The sequence below is a fragment of the Cervus canadensis genome, chromosome 4, assembly GCF_019320065.1.
Source record: "Cervus canadensis isolate Bull #8, Minnesota chromosome 4, ASM1932006v1, whole genome shotgun sequence".
NCBI classification, from domain to species: domain Eukaryota; kingdom Metazoa; phylum Chordata; class Mammalia; order Artiodactyla; family Cervidae; genus Cervus; species Cervus canadensis.
In genome coordinates, this window is record NC_057389.1 from 92,364,532 (window position 1) to 92,384,176 (window position 19,645).

At 49.5% G+C, this 19,645-nt stretch overlaps 1 protein-coding gene across 4 annotated transcripts in view; it reads right to left on the reverse strand.

The window, feature by feature from the left end:
- Positions 1 to 9,862: 9,862 nt before the first annotated feature.
- LOC122440445 (complement C3-like) overlaps positions 9,863 to 19,645 on the reverse strand; it is a 29,170-nt gene continuing 19,387 nt past the window's right edge. For 3 of the 4 annotated variants that reach the window (XM_043466717.1, XM_043466716.1, XM_043466718.1), the window contains 13 exons: positions 18,923 to 19,104; positions 18,574 to 18,732; positions 17,311 to 17,370; positions 16,119 to 16,209; positions 13,861 to 13,906; positions 12,740 to 12,827; positions 12,371 to 12,457; positions 12,045 to 12,150; positions 11,298 to 11,387; positions 10,934 to 11,020; positions 10,760 to 10,849; positions 10,513 to 10,648; positions 9,863 to 10,088 (listed from right to left, as the gene is read on the reverse strand). In XM_043466717.1, coding sequence (XP_043322652.1) covers positions 9,956 to 10,088; positions 10,513 to 10,648; positions 10,760 to 10,849; positions 10,934 to 11,020; positions 11,298 to 11,387; positions 12,045 to 12,150; positions 12,371 to 12,457; positions 12,740 to 12,827; positions 13,861 to 13,906; positions 16,119 to 16,209; positions 17,311 to 17,370; positions 18,574 to 18,732; positions 18,923 to 19,104 — 1,355 coding nt within the window. In that variant the 3' untranslated portion in view covers positions 9,863 to 9,955. Of the gene's footprint in view, positions 10,089 to 10,512; positions 10,649 to 10,759; positions 10,850 to 10,933; positions 11,021 to 11,297; positions 11,388 to 12,044; positions 12,151 to 12,370; positions 12,458 to 12,739; positions 12,828 to 13,860; positions 13,907 to 14,983; positions 15,090 to 16,118; positions 16,210 to 17,310; positions 17,371 to 18,573; positions 18,733 to 18,922; positions 19,105 to 19,645 lie in introns of those variants that run through there. The other variant, XR_006269105.1, reaches the window with a different exon arrangement.

The following is a 19,645-nucleotide window of genomic DNA, read 5'->3' on the forward strand; positions in this document are numbered from 1 at the left end:
AGCAGCCCTGGCTTCAATCCACTAGACGCCCGTGGCACCCTTGCCCCAGTTGTGGTAACTGAAGATGTCTCCAGACGTTGCCAAATGTTCTCTGGGGGTGGCAAAATTGTTAGAATAAATGACACCCCTCAAATTGTTTAACGTGCACCTCCATCAGTAAAAATGTGGAAGCTCAATTCCCCGAAGATTGTTTATGAATTATATACAAATAGTTATACTCAGATTCTGTGGTGGTCGTTTAGTCTCTGTGTTCGACTCTTGCGACCCCATGGACTGCCAGGTTCCTCTGTCCATGAGATTTTCCAGGCAATAATACTGGAATGGGTTGCCATTTCCTTCTCCATGGGACCTTTCCGACCCAGGAATCGAACCCGGGTCTCCTGCATTGCAGGCAGATTCTTTCCCAACTGAGCTACAAGGGAAGCCCAACTGAGCTACTAGAGAATAATCAGATTCTGTAGATCATTTTATAATAATGTATTTATTACATAATGATATTCCTTGGCCTTCCCAGGTGGCGCTAGTGGTAAAGAATCCATGCTAGTAGTAAAGAATCTGCCTGCCAATGCAGGAGACTCCAGAGATGGGGGTTCAATTCCTGGGTGGGGAAGATCCCCAATGATTAAAAATATAAATGTTCTAATGTTTTCTGCTCGAACTCCAAAGTTTTGTTTGTGGGGTCTAGGCACTCATCCCTGGAGCCTACTCTTTTAGCAAATGTAAACAGTTCATGGTTCTTTGTGGCTGAGTGGTGGAGTTTCAGGTAGGAATGGGGGACTGTAGGTGTCACAGAGCAGTGGTCCCCAACCTCTGGGATCTGATGCCTGATGATTTGAGGTGGAGCTGATGCAATAATAATAGAAATAAATTGCACACTAAATGTAATGCACTTGAATCATCCCGAAAACCATCCCCCCACCCTCCACCCCATCTGTGGAAAAATTGTCTTCCAGGAAAATGGTCTCTGGTGCAGAAGAGGTTGAGGACTGCTGAGAGGACCTGGGATTTTATCCCAGGGAAGTGGGGAGGCATGGAGGGGCTCTCTTGTTATAGTTCCCAACTACTGCTTACCCAGTGGAAGGGGAGGTCACAGCTATGTCCCATCTCTGGTCATGGTGAGCACAGAACAGGCAGGAAACAGGTGGGAATCTGATCCAGCCCCAACACAACTCAAGTCTGTTCGATTCTCATCCTAATGATCACCATAGTGACAGCTTGCTCTGTGCCAGGCACTGTTCCATCCACCATGGACACAGCATCGCAGGAAACAAAGACCCCTGCCCTGCAGAGCTAGCATTCTAGTGGGGGAGATAGAAGAAACAAATATGTGATGGGTATGCAGCTTCACTGGTGGCTCAGACAGTAAAGAATCTGCCCTCAATGCAGAGACCTGGGTTCCATCCCTGGGTCAGGAAGATCCCCTGGAGAAGGGAATGGCTACCCATGCCAGTATTCTTGCCTGGAGAATCCCATGGACAGAGGAGCCTGGTGGGCTACACTCCATGGAGTTGCAGTCGGACACAACTGAGTGACTAACACTCTTACTACTTTCAGGAGATAATACATGCCAGGATGAAAAATAAACTGCCACAGGGGGATGGGTAAAGAGAGTTTAGGGAAGGCTGTGCGAAGTCACATCTGAGTGGAGACCTGAAGAATATAGAGGAAGAGGGTTCCAGGAAGAATGGGAACTGGGGACTCTTGTTATCAGGTGTGGTAGTTCTCTGTTGCTATGAAACAAATTATCTCCCCAAATGTAATGGCTTAAGGGCTTCCCAGGTGGCGCTAGTGGTAAAAGAACCCGCCTGCCAATGCAGGAGACCTGGGTTCGATCCCAGGGGTTAGGAAGATCCCCTAGAAGAGGGCATGGCAACCCACTCCAGTATTCTTGTCTGGAGAATCCTCATGGACAGAGGAGCCTAGCGGGCTACAGTCCACGGGGTGACAGAGTTGGACACAACTGAAGTGACTTCGCACGCACACACGTAGTGACTTAAAACAAGAAACACTTATTAGCTCACACAATGTTTGTGGGTCAGGAATCCAGGGACGGCTTTAGTAGGCTTTCTGGCTCAGGGTCTCCATAAGGTTGTAGTCGACATGTTGACTGGGGCTGCGTTCCTCTGAAGGCTTGACTGGGGCTGAAGGATCTTGCTTCCGAGGAAGCTCACTCACACAGGACCGGCAGGTGAGTGCTGGTTGTTGGCCGGATGCCTCAGTTCCTCCCTACCTAGATTGACTTGAGTTGATACGCACAACCTGGCAGCTGGCCTCTCCAGGGCAGGCAACCCAAGAGAAGGAAAGCCAGGCGGCAGTTGTATCGTTTCATGACCTAGCATTGAAAGTCCCAGAGCATCACTTCAGCCGCCACATCCAGTGTGATAAAATTGAGTGGCCAGATCCAGCCGGTGTTTAGGAAGAGGAGGATAAAGACCCTGCCCTCTCTCCCCTCCTCCCTCCCCATCTCCTACTGGAGTCTCTCGCTTCCAGCGCCAGAAGGCAAGGAAGGGAAGGGAGCCGGTCAGGCAGTCAGCCTGTCAGGGAACAGAGCAGGAGGAGAGGGTGAGAATCAATCTGGAAGGACAGAGATACAGCCTGTGACTATTGAATTTTGGCACTTGTAGATGAACAGAGGGCTTCCCTGGTGGCTTGGCAGTTTCTGCCTGACAATGCGGGAGACACAGTTTGATCCCTGAGCTGAGAAGATGCCCTGGAGAAGGAAATGGCACCCTACTCCAATATTCATGCCTGGGAAATCCCCTGGATGGAGGAACCTAGCGGGCCACTGTCCATGGGGTCGCAAAAGTCTCTGATGTGACTTAGCGATTAAACATGATGAACAGAAAAACAAAGTTGCCTACCTCAAAGGTTAGTTTGAACTTTGTAACCATCTTGGTCTGTCTGGACAGATACAGATAGCTTTGTTGTCCCATGTGAACAGGAATGCATTTTACTCTTCGCCTTTATGGAAAGATGTGAAAAGGGGGAAAAATGGATGTGGTGATAACAGTGATAAGAAGTGTAACCTCTGACATTTTAGTAATTGAATCAAAGATGGAGCCCATTTGACCCATCCATTCATTAATTGGACAGACATGGATCAAACACCTCCTATCTGGCAAGCATGGTGCTGGGCACCATTTCTGCCCTTCTGGAGTCATGGTCTTTCTGAAAGAGAAACAAGAAGCAGATGATAGAACAAGTAATTAGTTAATTATATTTATGGTATGTGCCAAAAAGAGAAATTGAGAGATCCATGAGAAAGGATAACAGATGGGAACCAGACGTGGGTAGGGCAGTCAGGGAGTGCTTCATGGATGAGGTGTCTCTCGAACTGAAGTTTTTATTTTTTTTGCCACATTTTGTGGCTTGCGGGATCTTAGTTCCTTTACAGGGATGGAACCTGGGGCCATGACAGTGAAAGCTATGAGTCCTAACCACTGGAGGCAAGGGAAGCCCCATTGAACTGAAGTCTTGACACTTTCTGAAACACTGTGTTAAGTGTTTTGAACTATGTATCTCATTGGATCCAGATAGAAATCATATAAAGGGGGTAATATTACTACAAAGGGGAAAACAAGAACCTCCCAGGGATGGGGGTCTCTCCAAAGGATGAATAGGCACTACCTAGGAGAAGGGGAAAAGGAGTACGTCAAGGTTGTATATTGTCGCCCTGCTTATTTAACTTATATACAGAGTACATCATGAGAAATGCTGGGCTGCAAGAAGCACAAACTGGAATCAAGATTGCCGGGAGAAATATTGATAACCTCAGATATGCAGATGACACCACCCTTATGGCAGAAAGTGAAGAGGAACTAAAAAGCCTCTTGATGAGAGTGGAAAATTTGGCTTAAAGCTTAACATTCAGAAAACTAAGATCATGGCATCAGGTCCCATCAGTTCATGGCAAATAGATGGGGAGACAGTGGAAACAGTGTCAGCCTTTATTTTTTGGGGCTCCAAAATCACTGCAGATGGTGACTGCAGCCATGAAATTAAAAGACACTTACTCCTTGGAAGGAAAGTTATGACCAACCTAGATAGCATATTAAAAAGCAGAGACATTACTTTGCCAACAAAGGTCCATCTGGTCAAGGCTGTGGTTTTCCCAGTGGTCATGTATGGATGTGAGAGTTGGACTGTGAAGAAAGCTGAGCGCCGAAAAATTGATGCTTTTGAACTGTGGTGTTGGAGAAGACTCTTGAGAGTCCCTTGGACTGCAAAGAGATCCAACCAGTCCATCCTAAAGGAGATCAGCCATGGGTATTCATTGGAAGGACTGATGCTGAAGCTGAAACTCCAATACTTTGGCCACCTCATGTGAAGAGTTTACTCACTGGAAAAGACCCTGATGCTGTGAGGGATTGGGGGCGGGAGGAGAAGGGTACGACAGAGGATGAGATGGCTGGATGGCATCACCGACTCGATGGGCATGAGTTTGAGTAAACTCTGGGAGTTGGTGATGGACAGGAGCAGCATGCAGCATCTTAGTTCCCTGACCAGGGGTTGAACCTGTGCCCCCTGCAGTGGAAGCACAGAGTCTTAACTACTGGATCGCTGGTTAAATCCCTCCCTCAGTTTAACCAAATGAAGAAATTTGGGAATGCCCAGAACTGGAGATGTTGGGGTATGGGAAATCTCCATATTGTTGGTCGGAAAGGGTGTCCCTTGGCAGAACTGTTGGAGAGAGTTGGAGAGAGCAACTCTGCAACACCTACTAAAGCATGGCTTTTTTTTTTTTTAATAACAGAGTGTTTTTATTAATTAACTGTCAAGCATGCCTCTCCAAACTTTCCCCCCACATTTTATGGCTATATACTCTTTAACCAAGGCTTCCCAGGTGGCATAGTGGTAAAGAATCTGCCTGCAATTCAGGGAACTCAGGTTCGATCCCTGGGCCAGGAAGATCCCCTGGAGATTGAAATGGCTACCCACGCCAGTATTCTTACCTGGGAAATCTCATGGACAGAGGAGCCTGGCAGGCTATAGTCCATGGGGTCACAAAGAATCGGTCATGACTTAGTGGCTAAACAACAACAAACTCTTTAACCGACTCTTCATATGACAATGATTTGTATTATTTTCTTCAGATTGACTACAAAGATAATTTATTTTTTCTCTAGCATGGTTGATCAGTATTTGTTTTTTATTATTTATGGCTCAGAAAAAGATTTCTTCCACATAGTTCATTATGTGTGTGTGTGTGTATGTATGTATGAAATTTCAGAATATTGTGTGTTATTTCAATTGTCTCTTTCAACCTCTGTATTCTGATGCTTTGACAGCTGGGGCCTCGCTGACACTCCCTTGGCACACACACCCCATCTGTGTGCATTTCTGCATGTGGATCCCCCACACCACCTTTACTCTCAACATGACTTATTTCTCAGAGTATCAAATTGTTTTTTTATTCACAACAAGCATCCATCACTTTTGTAATGAGAATCAAGAAAATACACAATAAGACAAATCCAATTACTTTTTAAAATAACATGCACGAGACCCTGGGAATCTGTCTTTGACAATGACACCTAAGAGGTGAGAAGTAATTTGGAATTTCATAATTTGTGTAGTCCTTTGTAAATGGAGTGCCCTTGACAGCACAGCAATCTATTGTTCGAGTTGTGCAGAATCGGCTACAAACGCATTTTCAAGAATGTGCAAAGTTGGGTGGCCCAAATGAATTCAGTGAATGGAGAAATCACAGTGGCAGAAATAGCCTGAGTGTACCCAGGGGTCAGTGGTGTGCCGGACTCTGTGGAGTGTCCTCCAGGCTTTAGGCTAGCAAGTGACCCTTCAACCTTCTGGCTTAGGTATGATGATGAAGAATATGAAATTTCAGAGGAATTAAGCAAATCATGCAGTGACCTGGCTTGTAAGTGGCACAATCAGGACTTGAACCCAGGACAGGTGAGCGCGTTGCTCCTTCCAGATGGAATTGAGGATGAGTATAGAGGCCGAGGGGGTACACCTTGGAACCAGACAGTCTCGGTTTGAGTCCATTCCTAGCTCTCTGAGCAGTTTCTTCTGCTAAACTTTGGAGCCTAAATTTCCACATCTATGAAATGGGAATAGAGTTCTTGTAAAGATTCCGTGAGTTAATATAAACCATTAAGGACTGGGCTGTCTGATATGGTAGCCACTGGTCACAGGTAGCACTTGAGCCCTCGAAATATGGTAGCTCCTTATTCAGACGTGTTGTCAGTGTCAAATGCAAGTTGGATTTTGAAGATTTATGTGAAATAACACATTTTAAACTTTTTGTACTGATTACATTTTGAAATGATAATATTTTAGATATATTGGGCTAAATACAATTGTTATAATTAATTTCACTAGTTTTGTTTTGTCTTTTTAATGTGATGACTAGAATATTTAAAATTATATGTATGGGGACTTCTCTGGTGGTCCAGCGGTTAAGAATCCGCCTGCCAGTGCAGGGGACACAGATTTGATCCCTGCCCAGGGAAGATCCCACATGCGGAGGGGCAACTAAGCCTGCGTGTCACAACTACTGAAGCCCACAGCCTAGAGCCCGTACTCCGTGATAAGAGAAGCCACTCCAATGAGAAGCCTGTGCAACGCAATGAAGAGTAGCCCCCCTCTCGCCACAATTAGAGAAAGCCTGTGAACAGCAATGAAGACCCAGTGCAGCCAAAAACTTTAAAAAATCTTACAAAAAACTAAATGTGACTTTCCTTATATTCTTATGGGATTGTGTTGATTTAGAGGCTACAAAGCATAGTAATCCTTCAAGGACCATGTAGCTATTTTTATGATCATACTACTTTGGTTTATGGGCTTCCCAGATGGTTCAGCGGTAAAGAATGCACCTGCCAATGCAGGAGGCACAGCTTTGATCCCTGGATCAGGAAGATCCCCTAGAATCCATGGGATTCTCCAGGCAACCCACTCCAGTATTCTTGCCTGGAGAATCCCATGGACAGAGGAGCCTGGCGGGCTATAGTCTATGGGGTCGAAAAGAGTCGGACAGAACTGAGCAACTGAGTATGCAAGCACCTTGGTTTCTGTCGCTTTTCCTGAAGGTGTGAACTGTGGGAAAACAGTTCCGTGCTCCAGCCCTGGGCCTGTAGCCTTGTGTCTGCTCCTGGCAGCTGAAGCATTCAGTTAATCATTGATCCCACATTCCAGAAAGCTCACAGGAAAAGTTGCAGGAAAGTGCGTGAGGTAACTCAGCTCTGGGAGCTCGGGTGGCCAGATGACTTCATCTCTTTCTATGTCACAGTTTGAAATTTCAAACCTGTGGAAATCCCCCTTGAGAAAAACAAGCCTCTGCCCCCCGCCGCTTTTTTCCCCTGATTGCAAGAATTATGTGTTTGTTCTTAAAAAGAAAAAACAGATAAACATTAAGAAATGTTTGATTTAGGAAGAGGAGGTCTTTATATACATAGGAAATCAAAACCTTAAGTTATAGTTTTGCCTGTGGTCATCAGAATGTCCATAAACAGCAGGAAAGAAAACACAGGGCACGTATGCAAACCATGGACAGTTCTGGTTCCTTTGTGGAAGGAACAGGGGGGCCTCACATTTTTTTCTCTTTATATCTGCCTTTTGGGGAATATTTTTTTGCTAGAAGGTCTTCATGTATGATTAAAAATAACAAGAGGAAGAAGAAGAATATAAGAAGGGGTAACTCCTTCTTGCAATAACCCTCATTGCCCTGGTCCCAGGATAAGTCCCATTAAATTAAAAATAAAAATAATTACTTATTTGGCCGTGCCGGTTTCTAGTTGCAGCATTCGGTATCTAATTCCCTGACCAGGGATCAAACCTGGGCCCTCTGAATTGGGAGCGTGGAATCTTAGCCATTGGACCATCAGGGAAGTCTCACCTGGGCGGGGGTGGGTGGGGTTGGGCAGGGATTGCTGTGATCTGATTTTCTTTGACTGTGTGAATTCCAGCAGTTTTACTCCCTCCCCAAGGCCTCTTATCTGACTCACTGATAATAAGGCCGATGAAGGTTTATTGAATACTTAGAACGCTGGACACTCACAGTAACTCTCTGATGGGAATAAGGTTAGAGATGAGGAAACCAAGGCACAAAGAGGTGAATAACTGGGTTAAGGCCGCACACAGCCATGAAGAGGTGAGGCAGTTAGAATTCAGGTGGCTGCAGCCATGCTATCCTGCGGGCCCACAACCCCAGCCTCCTCTTCAGCTTTCTTGCTATCAACTCAGTTTCTGCCCATCAGTCAACTGGGCCATTCCACCTCAGAGCTGGTCAAGTCCTCTTCCTGCTCAAACACCTTCCATGGCTCCCCACCGCCCTTCGTAGTGACCAAGCCCTTTAGCGTGGTGTTCAGAACTCCCTCTTTCTTTTTCTCCCTCACTTTCAGACCCTCCTTGGCACTCTGAGTTCAAGGCATCCTGGATGACTTGCAATCCCTTCAGAACTCCTTGGGGGTGGGGGTGGGGGTCCCTTGACCCCATGGGCTACTGCCTTGGCTTGCCAGTCCCCTACTCCCATTCCAGCCCACAATGATGAAACTCAGTCATCCTACCCTGCCCCTTTTCTCAATTCTCCAGTTTCCTAGGATTCCTGGTCAAAGCTTCCATCAAGACCAAGTGCAGAGTATATACTAAATTCATTCGTTCATTCAACAGTCATTTCCTGAGCACCTTCTGTATACCAGCCCCTGCTACTGGAACTGGGAATTCCACAGTGAACCAGACAGACATACGGTCTCAATGAGCTGATATTGTGGGGCAAGAGAAATACCTGATTAGCTAACCATCAAATCAATAAATGTCACATACTATGTATTTTAAGTGTTATTAAGAGTGATGGGAGGAGGCCTATTTTACTTGTTTATTAAAATATATTTATTTGTTTATTTTTGACTGCATCAGGTCTTAGTTATGGCACAGGGGTCTCTTGTGGCTTGTGGGCTTAGTTGCTCTGCAGCGTGTGGGATCACTGGTGGCCCAGATGGTAAGAAATCTGCCTGCAATGCAAGAGTCCTAAGTTCAATCCCTGGGTCAGGAAGATCCCCTGGAGGAGGAAATGGCAACCCACTCCAGTATCCTTGCCTGGAGAATTTCATGGATAAAGGAGCCTGGCAGACCACAGTCCATGGGGTCACAAAGAGTCAGACACAGCTTAGAGACTAACACTCTCACTCTTTCTCATGTGGGATCTTAGTTCCCTGACCAGGGATTGAACTTATATCTCCTGCATTGGAAGGCAGATTCTTAACCATTGGACCACCAGGGAAGTCTCAAGAGAGGAGGTCTATTTTAGATGTGTTATTAAAGCATATATCTTTGAGGAAGTGATATTAAAACAGAGTCCAGAGATTTTCCTGGTGGTCCAGTGGTTAAGAATCTGCCTGTCAATACAGGGGACACAGGTTCACTCCCTGGTCCGGAAAGATCCCAAATGCCGCAGAGCAACTAAGCCCATGAGTCACAACTATTGAAGCCCACAAGCCCATGCTCTGCAACAAGAGAAGCCACAGCAATGAGTAGCCCCTGCTGTCTACAACTAGAGAAAGTCTGCATGAAGCAATGAAGACCCAGCACAGCCATAAATTAACTAATTAAATTAAACAACCAAAGCAAACAACTTCCTCCCCCAGATTGCAAATAAGGTAAGTGTTCAACCCATAAGGAAATCTGGAGGAAGGGTGTCCCTGACAGAGGGGACAGGGCCCTGTGCAAAGGCCCTGTGCAAAGGCCTTGTGGTGGGAATCAACTTGGGTGTTGGAAAGGCACAAAGAAGGCCAGTGTGACTGGAATGGAACAGGAGTGACAAAGAGGAGGCAGGTCCATGTCAGAGCGGGTTCTGCAGGGTCCCTGCTTAATTCTCCAGGTTAGGAATGCATGTCTGGAGTTTGGGTACAGTATTCTATGCTCTTTATTTGAGGTTAAGCCCCGGGGCTCAGGCGCGCTTGGAGACACCCTCCTGCGAGCAGCAGAAGCCCTTAGGGTCTCAGGACTCGCAGCCGTGGGTGTGCATATAGTCTGAAAACGCTGCCAGTTGGTCCAGCAATTCCTTCTTGCCCGCTGTCCCATTCGCTGGCCAGTGCATGAGAAACGTCTCCTTGCCCAGGACATGGATGTATCTGTGGATGAGAGGTGGTAAGGACAGTGAGGAGAGCCTACTGCTTTGAAAGTGTGGAGACCTTTCTGACTTGCCCCTCTGCCCTGCTCGATGGAGCCCCAGAACCACAACCTATAATGTCCTCCACAAGACCGTCTTACCACCTCCACCCCCCATACTACTGGGGCTTAAAAAGGTCTCCCTTTTCCCTGACTCTTTCCTGCCCCCTGTTCGAAAACCACCATCGATATCTACTGCATCCCCTAATGAACAGTGTCCCCACTGTTCACAGCACACAGCCTACACCTTCATTCAGGGCAGCCCTGAAGCCCAAGACTGCTGTTGACAGGTGCAGTAGAAATTTTGACACCAAGGACTGGCCTGGGGTAGGGAAAGGGGCCCAGGCCTGAGTCCCCAGGGTAGCAGGAGCCCTCCCAGCCACGCACTCAGATTTGACTCTCCACAGGTCTGAAATCTGGCCCATTATGAGGTACGTCTCGTGTTCCTGCAGCCCCAGTGAGTCTTGGCAGGTGGTGTGAGTGACGAATTTCTTCACGGTGAGGGGTCTGGCAGAGTCCGTGCCTGGAGGAGAGGAGACCCGGTGTGTGTTCACTTGCATGGGCCTGGCCTGCCCCCATTTTGGGGCCCCCGGGGTGGGCCCCCACACCGTCTCCTCTGCGACCTCGGACATACCACTCTTGATGATGGCTTGGAGCTTCATGTTGTAGTAGATGTAGGGGTTGGAGTCGGAGGTCTCCACGGACTCCAGACTGGTCTTGTACACTGGGGAAGGGGGCCAGGGGTGTGTCGTGTTGGCGTCGTCTGAAGGTGTCCTGCCCCCCCCCAACCCCCACTCACCCCACTCACCGAAGTCCACTCCAGCCTCACAGGCTGCTGTCTGGAGCTCCTCCTGACTCAGGTAGCTACTGTCCTTCTTGGGGGATGGGCACTGCTCTGGAAGGTTGGGGGAGGGGAGGATGGGCTGGCTGCGCGTGGGGTGGGACCTCCCTCCACTCTGACCCCCATCCGGCCCCAGGCGCAACCCCCGGGGGCGGGGCGGGTCTGGCCTTTCTGGTCTGTAGCTTGCTCTGTCCTCCTCTGTCTCTCTGTCTTTGTCTCTCTCTCTCTCCCTCTCGCTGTCTAAGCTCAACCCAGAAGGCACCCAGGAGGTGATAAAAAGCTCTTGAATCCCTAGCCTGGCAACCCCAGCCCTCCGTCTCCATGGCCTCACCCTCCGCGCATCTGCACACGTCTTTGTCGCAGATCTTCCGCAGGGAAGCGTGCTCTGTGGGCAGGTTGTAGAAGGAGGTGCACCTTCGGGCTGCGAGATGGGGCGAGTAACCCGGGTTGGCTTGGGCCTCTGCTCCTGGAGGGCTGGGCGCCGGTCTGGCCCCGCCCCCAGAAGGCCCCGCCCCACCGGCCCTGCCCAACATTTGAAGATTCTTCACGCTTCAGCCGTGTCCGACTTTTTGCCACCCCTTGGGCTGTGGCCCACAAGTCTCCTCTGTCCATGGAATTCTTCAGGTGACAATACTGGGGTGGGTTGGGAATCTTCCCGACCCAGGGGTCGAACCCACGTCTCTTAACGTCTCCTGAAGCGTCAGGAGGGCTCTTTACCACTAGCGGCCACCTGGGTGCCCAGCCACCCCCCTAACAAGTCTCTGCTCTTTGAAGACCCTGCCTGCTTTTTGCCACCGTGACCCAGCAGGCCACGCCCGTCCCTTCCAGGCAACCTACCGCCCCACCTCCCCGCCACTTTAACCACCAAGGAAGGACATGCCCCTCAGCACCACGCGCCTTAAGTCCCTTCCCGCACCCTTCTGGCCAGCCCTCCCAGAGCCAAAGAAGACCCTCCCTGCCGCGCCCCATTTCGTTTTTTGGCTCCGCGCGCCTCTCCCCTCTGTTTTGTCTTCTGGCCCCATCCTCCTCAGGCCTTGTACGCCCTGAGGGTCCCCTCCATTCCCAGGCCCCTGCTCACAAGGCTCGTAGTAGTCGTAGACTGTGACCTGGGCAGCCTGCAGGAACTCGGCCTTCAGCATCCTGTGGACCCGGAAGCCCAGCACCGTGTCTTCTTTGTGGGAGAGCTGGAGGAGGGGTGTACTGTCTGAGGCGCAGGGCCACTGAGCATGGGGCTACCAACTACGGGGCCTTGGTCATGGCCACTGACCACGTGGTCTTGAATCCTGAAGAGCCGACCTTGGAGGACATGACACTCCAGCGTCACTGACCAGGGTGCTGACCGTGGTTTCTTGGCCTACCCTGCTGCCTGCACGCCCCTGGCAGAGGACGCCTGGCTTGCCTTACCTTCTCCAGGTAGAGGACAACGGTGCTGTCGCTGGAGTTCATCTTGGTCTCGTACTGAAAGGCATACCTCTCCACCTCGCTCGTGAGCTGGGGCAGAAGGTGAGACCTGCCGGTTGGCAGAGATCCACAGAGGCACCCAGCCCTGAGAGCTCCACTCTTAGAGCTCCCAACCTTTGTCCAGTCAGCTCCAATGTTGGGGAAACTGAGGCACAATCAGGGCAAAGGTTTAGCTAAAGTTGGCCATGGCCACTGACCTTGGGGCACGGACCGTGCGGGCATTAACCTGGGGGCCTTGACCCACAGAGAGGCGCTCTGCACTCACTTGGGGGGTGTGGGAGGTTTCCAGGGCATCCCCGCCCTGCTCATTACCTGTTTGAGGTCATCCTGGTTGGGGTAGAAGCCAGTGAGCAGGGAGACCTCCATGATGGTCATTGTGGCGTCTCGACGACCCTGGAACCTGGGGATTTCACAGCGCGAGTCTGTCCCCACTGTCCCCTTGCCCCTCCCCCACACTCCCACTGTTGTCACCTCTAGCCTGGACAAGGGCCGTAGCCTCCTCCTGTGACTCCCTGCCATTCTTCTGCCCCCAAATACAGCTTTAACAAACAGAAATCTGATACATCGCCTCCTGGTTTACCCTCCTGTCTTTACAAAACGCCTGGTCTCATCCTTCCAGCTCACTTCCTCCCACTCCAGCCTCCAACTGATTGCTCTGAAGTGTTGGTCTCTCTCCTGCCACTGGACCTTGGCACATGCTGCTCTCTCAGCCTAGAATTCTCCTTCCTCCCTCTTTGCCCTGAAAAACCCTTTCATCTTTGCAGCCTCACCTGATGCCTCCCTTCACCAACCGCCTCCCCCCAGCCAGAAGCCTTCCTCCGCCCTCACAATCGATCATTCTCTAATTTGCCGTCCTGTGGCTCTGCGGACCTCTCCTTCACCACATTGAATCACAGCGGTCATTTTGCATTGATTCTGGGTGATTATTCAGTTATTGTTTGTCTTTCCTGAGAGGCTGTGGGCTTCACCAGGCAAGGAGGAGTTGTCTTGCTCACAACTGTCTCCGTAGCTCCTAGAACAGAGCCTGACACCCAGGAGGCACTCACTACATGTTTTGCTATCTAGACCTGGGCAAGGGTATGTGGGAGACATAGCCAGACTGGAGTGGGAGCTGGAATGTCTGGAGAAGATGAAGACAGGGGAGAGCCACCAGGCTTGCCGCAGGCTCTGGGCATCTGGGTCACGGTGTGTGTCCACCATTCAGGAGCCTGCCCTTCTGGGACATGGCAGGATGGAGGACAGGACTGGGGCAGTGGGATGGTAGATGAGCAGGGGAGGGCAGGATGAGAGGTAGCGATGATGGAGCAGGCATGGAGTGGTGGGTTTGGCTGGTTTCCAGCCTCCACTCAGTACACAGGGAGAGCTGCTAAGGGCCTCTGGACCCCAGGAGGTGCATCCTTCCTCCTGCCTAGGCGAAGATCCTGTTTCCTGACCTTGTTTCCATCCGGAGCTGAAAGGTTGCTTCCCCCTTTTTATTCTCTGCAGAAAGAAAGCAGGGATTTAGAGGCTGGGTAACACAGTCTCTGGAGCTGGCTTCCTGGGTTCGAAGTCTGGCTCTGCTGTGTGGCTTTGAGCAAGTGTTTAACCTCTCTGTGCCTCGGTTTCTTTTTTTGGGGGGGGGACAGCTTGGGGAGTTTATTTGGCTTCATTGGATCCTGAGGCCATGGCCCCAGCCCTGGCTGAGGCAGCAGGAAGGCACCCAGAGAGCCCCGGCCCCCAGGGCAAGGGGGCCCAGGCACTAAGGCCGGGCCCGCTCCCCTATGCCTCGGTTTCTTAATCTGGGAAAGGGGATCGTGATATTCCCAGCCAAGTTGGCTAATTTTAAGTGAGTAAATACAAGTGAAGCATTTAATATAGTGCTGGATCAGGGCTTTCTAATGGTCAGTTAGAAACTACTATTAAGAAATGTGACCCCAACCAAAGTCCTGGTCTCTTTTATTTTCGTGTATTTATTTGTTGACTGCTCAGTGTGTGGGATCTTAGTCCCCTGACCAGGGATTGAACAAGTGCTCCGTGCATTTGGGCATGGAATCTTAACCACTGGACCACCAGGGAAGTCCCCTCTTGGTCACTTTTAGTCCCCAAAAGTCTTGGGACTGGTGAGGCTTGTTTCCCCCCCTACTCTGACAGTGAGTTCCCAGGGGCAGAGCCTTGGCTCTTCCTTCTTGGTACTCAGGACTGGAAATTCTAGAGTCCATTTCTTCCTTTTTAAAAAAATTTATTTTTTGGCCACACCATGTGACATGTGGGATCTTAGTTCCCTGACCAGGGATTGAACCCACACCCTCTGCATTGAAAGTGCAGAGTCTTAACCACTGGACCACCAGGCAAGTCCATTTCTGATCATCTCCAACACCCCTTCCCTGGTCCAGCCCATCATCTCCTGCAGGAACAGCGCAGTTGCTGCCTCCTTGTCCTCCCAGCTCCCACCTGTGCCCTCTGTAGTCTGTTTCCCCCAGAGGGAGCCTGTGCAAGCCTGTGCTATATCATGTCCCTCCTCTGTCCAGAACCCCCTCTGGTTCCTACTTCCCTCCAAGCCAAACCCAAAGTCCTCACCATGGTCCGCAAGTCCCCGCCTCATCAGCTCTCCAGCTCTTCCTCCTAAAACTACCCCTTCCTTCTCTGGGGGCTTCTCTGGTGGTTCAGACAGTTAAGAATCTGCCTGTAATGGAAGAGAGCTGGGGTTGATCCCTGGGTCAGGAAGATCCCCTGGAGAAGGGAATGGCTACCCACTCCAGTGTTCTTGCCTGGAGAATCCCATGGACAGAGGAGCCTGGTGGGCTACAGTCCATGGAGTCGCAAAGAGTCGGACATGACTGAGCAACTTTCACCTTTGCTCCTCTGCAGCCACACTGGCCTCCCTGCTGTTACTCAAGCCAGGTGACCTCATTCTTGCCTCAGGGCCTTTGCACCTGCTGTTTTGCCTGCCTCGAGTGCCCTTCCCGCAGATCCTCCACAGCTCACTCTCTCACTTCTTCCATATCTCAGTAGAAAGCAGGCTGGGGAGAGCTTCCCCTGGACATCCTTCAAGTCTGTAGCACCTCTTTCTACTTTATTTTATGTGGTACTTAGTCATTATCTGCTACTATGCTACATATTACATTTTACAATGCAGATTCACTTATGTTATAAATAAATAACAATAAATGTATGCCATACTGTTTTTATCATATTGCTTGTGTCCCTCTACTAAAGTGTGATTTCCCAGAGAAGAAGAGCTGTTTTTCTTGTTCATGCCTATGTTCCCAGGACCAAGAAACTGAGTGAAGCACATGGTAAATGCTCACAAATTCTTTGTTTGAATGGCTGAATAAAGCAATAGATGTGATTACTGAATGGCAGCTAAAATAAAATAATAAAAAAGAAGAGTTAGGGACTTCCCTGGTGATGACAGTGGTAATAATTTGCCTGCCAATGCAGGGGACATGAGTTCGATCGCTGGTCTGGGAAGATTCCACATGTTGCAGAGCAACTAAACCCATGACCTGCAACTACTGAAGTCTGAGCTGAGAGTCTGTGCTCTGCAACAAGAGAAGCCACTGCAATGAGAAGCCCGGGCACAGCAACCTGCCTGCTGCAAATAGAGCAAGCCTGTAGCACAGCAATGAAGACCCAGCACAACCAAAAGTAAATACATAAATACAATTATATTAAAAAAAAAGAAGAAGAGCATCTCTGGGTCCAGGCTCACCTTCCTCGTTGTCGTTTAGAGTCACACTCAGGTGATAGTGCTTGCAGGTGTCCTCCAGGAACTCTGGGGACCTGTGGTACATGGTCAGGATCTGTCGGGCAGGAGAGAGGTCAGAGCTCATTCACACCTACTCCTTTGCTTCTTGCTTCAGTTCTTGCCTGCCCAGCTCTCTGCTCCATGGGGGATTCACAGCGAGGTCTTCCCTCCTCAATCTAGTAGGTTCAGTGGCCAGAACAGCCTATGGAGTCTACGCCACGTCTGTGCAATAGAACTTCCTGCACTGATGGCAAAATAGCCTCTATCTGTGCTTTCCATGTGGCAGCCACTGGATGCATGTGGCTATTTTTAGTTGTGACATACAGGATCTTAGTTCCCTGACCAGGGATTGAACCCGTGCCCTTTGCAGTGGAAGTGCAGAGTCTTAATCCACTGGATTGCCAGAGAAGTCTGCACATGTGGCTAACCGAGCACTTGAAATGTGGCCAGTTCCACTGAGGAACTGAATTTTTTATTTTATTTACTTTAAAATTGACTGAAGTTGAAGGCAGAGTGTGACTTGCCTGAGGTCACGCAATAAAGGCAGGGATTCAACTGTGACTCCATTGCCTGACACATGATAGCGGGCTACCTTGAATTCAGTGATCAAGAGGGCTGTCCTCCTGGATCACAGGGCATAGGGCCAGATTATATAATGGAGCCCCCAGATATTGGGGGAAGGATGGAGTTATTCTCTGGGCCTTGGGAGGCACCCAGGAGGGAGAATCTTCCCTCGGGGGGCAAGAAAAGAGACATCTTTTCAGGACTCAACATAGGAAGGGCAGAAGTCGTTCCAAAAATCTTTGGCCTTGAGACTGCCCTGGGGGTCCAGTGGTTAGGACTCTGTGCTTCCACTGCTGGGGATGTGGGTTCCATCCCTGGTGGGAGAACTAAGATCATACCCGCTGCATGGCGTGGCCTAAACAAAACAAACCAAAACCCCAAGTATCTCTGGCCTTTACCCCAAATCTTGACTTACTGCAAGTGAAAACCTTATTTCTTCACCTGTCAAATGGCCCATATTTTTACCTACTTCTCAGGGTTTTTTTGAGGTGTCCTTAGTTTGATTCCCATATTTGTGCTCTAAATGATAGCTAGGCTTTCTTCCCATGAACAGGGAGAGCCCTGGGCTCTAGCTAAGGAACACAAGACCTACCGAGATGGTGCCTCTTCCAGTGCCGCTGGCTTTGATCTGTAGGTCTTCCTCAGCAGAGAACTGAAATGAAGGGGGAGGAGGATTTGAGGGCAGAGGAAGCAGCAAAACATGGCTCACATGCAATGAGGATGAAGAGGGAAGCGTCCATGGGCACTGGGGACTCAATTATTCCCCTAACTTGGGGTCTAGTGACTCTCTTGTCCCTCTCCATGAAGATGGCTTGAATTTTCCTTCTTGATTGAGCATTTGTGGTGTCTACACTGTCACAGATCAACTACAACTGCTGACTCAGTCCTAATGTAGATCTGTCTGCACCATCAACTTTGCAGTGTCTCTGAACTTCCCCATGTGTGAAGCCCCCCCCACTCAAGACTCTTTTCTTTGGCTTCTCTGCACCCATTCTTGTTCCCCTCATACATTCTTCCCTCATTGGCCTGAGCAAAATCTTACGCATTCACATCCGATCACATCACACTTGCTTAAATCCCACTGCTATTCTTACAACACTCTGGCCTCAGGGCCTTTGCACTTGCTGTTTGTTCTGCCTAGATCTCCAGAAGGATCACATCTTCCTTTCTTTAAGATCTTTGCTCAAGTGTAACCTTCTTGGTGAGACCTTCCCTGCCCAACCTACTTAAAATGACAACCACTTGATGTTCCTACCTCTCTCCCTGTTTCACTTTCCCGTAGCACTTGTCATCACTTAACACATTGCATATCTTACTTATTCACATCTCCTTATTGTCTGTTCTCACTAAAATATAAAATTCTACAGGGACAAGGATTTTTTGTCCTGTCTCATTAATGGCCATATTCCCAGAACCTAGAACAGTGCCTGGCACCTAGTAAATGCCCAGTAAAGATAACTGAGTGACTGAAGGTAAGTATCACCTCCTCCATGAGGTAAGGTCATGGAGATTACCTTTTCCACCATACCCAGGTTATTTTTTCCTTTATACACTTATTTCCTTCCCCCGTGTTCAGAAAGCTTAAAACAGAATGTAGAATTAAATTTATTGTCTTAGTTTCTTTCTAGACTGTAAGTTCCTTGAGAGCAGGGACCACAGATGCCTCATAATGTACCCCAGGAGAATGTCTGGCACACAGTGGGTGTTCAGGAAGAATAAATGAACCAATACATTGACAGTATAGCCCATGGTGGCTAGATAATATTGGTGAGGGAGACTGTCAGGGATATGACTCCTGGCTTCATCTCCAGTGCCATTTCTGTGTGGACTTCCTGTCTGCCCCTGAGTTCCATACCTTTGCTGACCGTAGCTGGTAAGCGTTCTTTTCATCAATGACCCATTCCACATGCATGGCTCTCTTGGAACTTTTGATCTGGATCTGGAGATCCTGGACACCGTCGAAGGGGACAGCGTCGCGGAAGCGAGTGAGGGCTTCGATGGCCACGACCGTGGTCTGGGTGTTGGGACGGGGGTGGTGGGTATGTGTCGGATCAGCACCAGGGACAGCACTTTGGGCCCCCCCCCCAATCTGTGGGTACCAGCACCATGGACAGCTCCTCCCAAGGGCCAGTCGTGTCAGCACCTCGGCTAGCAACCCAACCCTCCACCCTCGACCCCTCCACCCCTAGTTTCCGTCCGGTCACCTGGGTGGACTTGAAGCCTCCTCCCAGCTGCCGTTTCTTCAATAGCCAGTTGGCGATGGCATGCGTTTCATTGCGCCGACCCAGCTCCAGTTTCTGCATCAGTGCGTAGGCCGTGGCCTCAATGGTGTATAGAGAGTCATCTAGATCCAGGTCATCCAAACCCACTGGCCAGTGGGTTTTGTCTAGAAGATGGGTGCCCCTGGTCATGTTGATCTGGAACCGCCTCCCTGAACCTGTCCTCTCCTTGTGTCATTGCTGGTGTTCCGCTGCCAAGTCATGTCTGACTCTCTGCAACCCCATGGACTGCAGCACGCCAGGCCTCCCTGTCCCCCACCATCTCCTGGAGTTTGCCTAAGTTCATGTCCATTGAATCAGTGATGTCATCCCACTGTCTCATCCTCCGTCACCCTCATGGCTATTTTATGGAGCACCTGCTTTATGTGAAAACCTTTGCTGAGGAGACATATGGACACTGCATTTTTCAGAACCACTCTAGGGGACAGGGACACTATTTAGAGTTGAGGACACTGAGGTTCAAAGGAACGCCTCCACATCCTTCCCAGACCCACCACAAGTGAGTTTCTCTAACTCCACTCCTCTCGACTTGGGGGATGGAGAGGATGAGATAAGGACCCTCAGGGATGGGATAGGGCAAGACCATGGGAAGCAGACCCCTCTCAATTACTTATGTCTAATGACCTTCTTTCTAGCCTCAAACATACC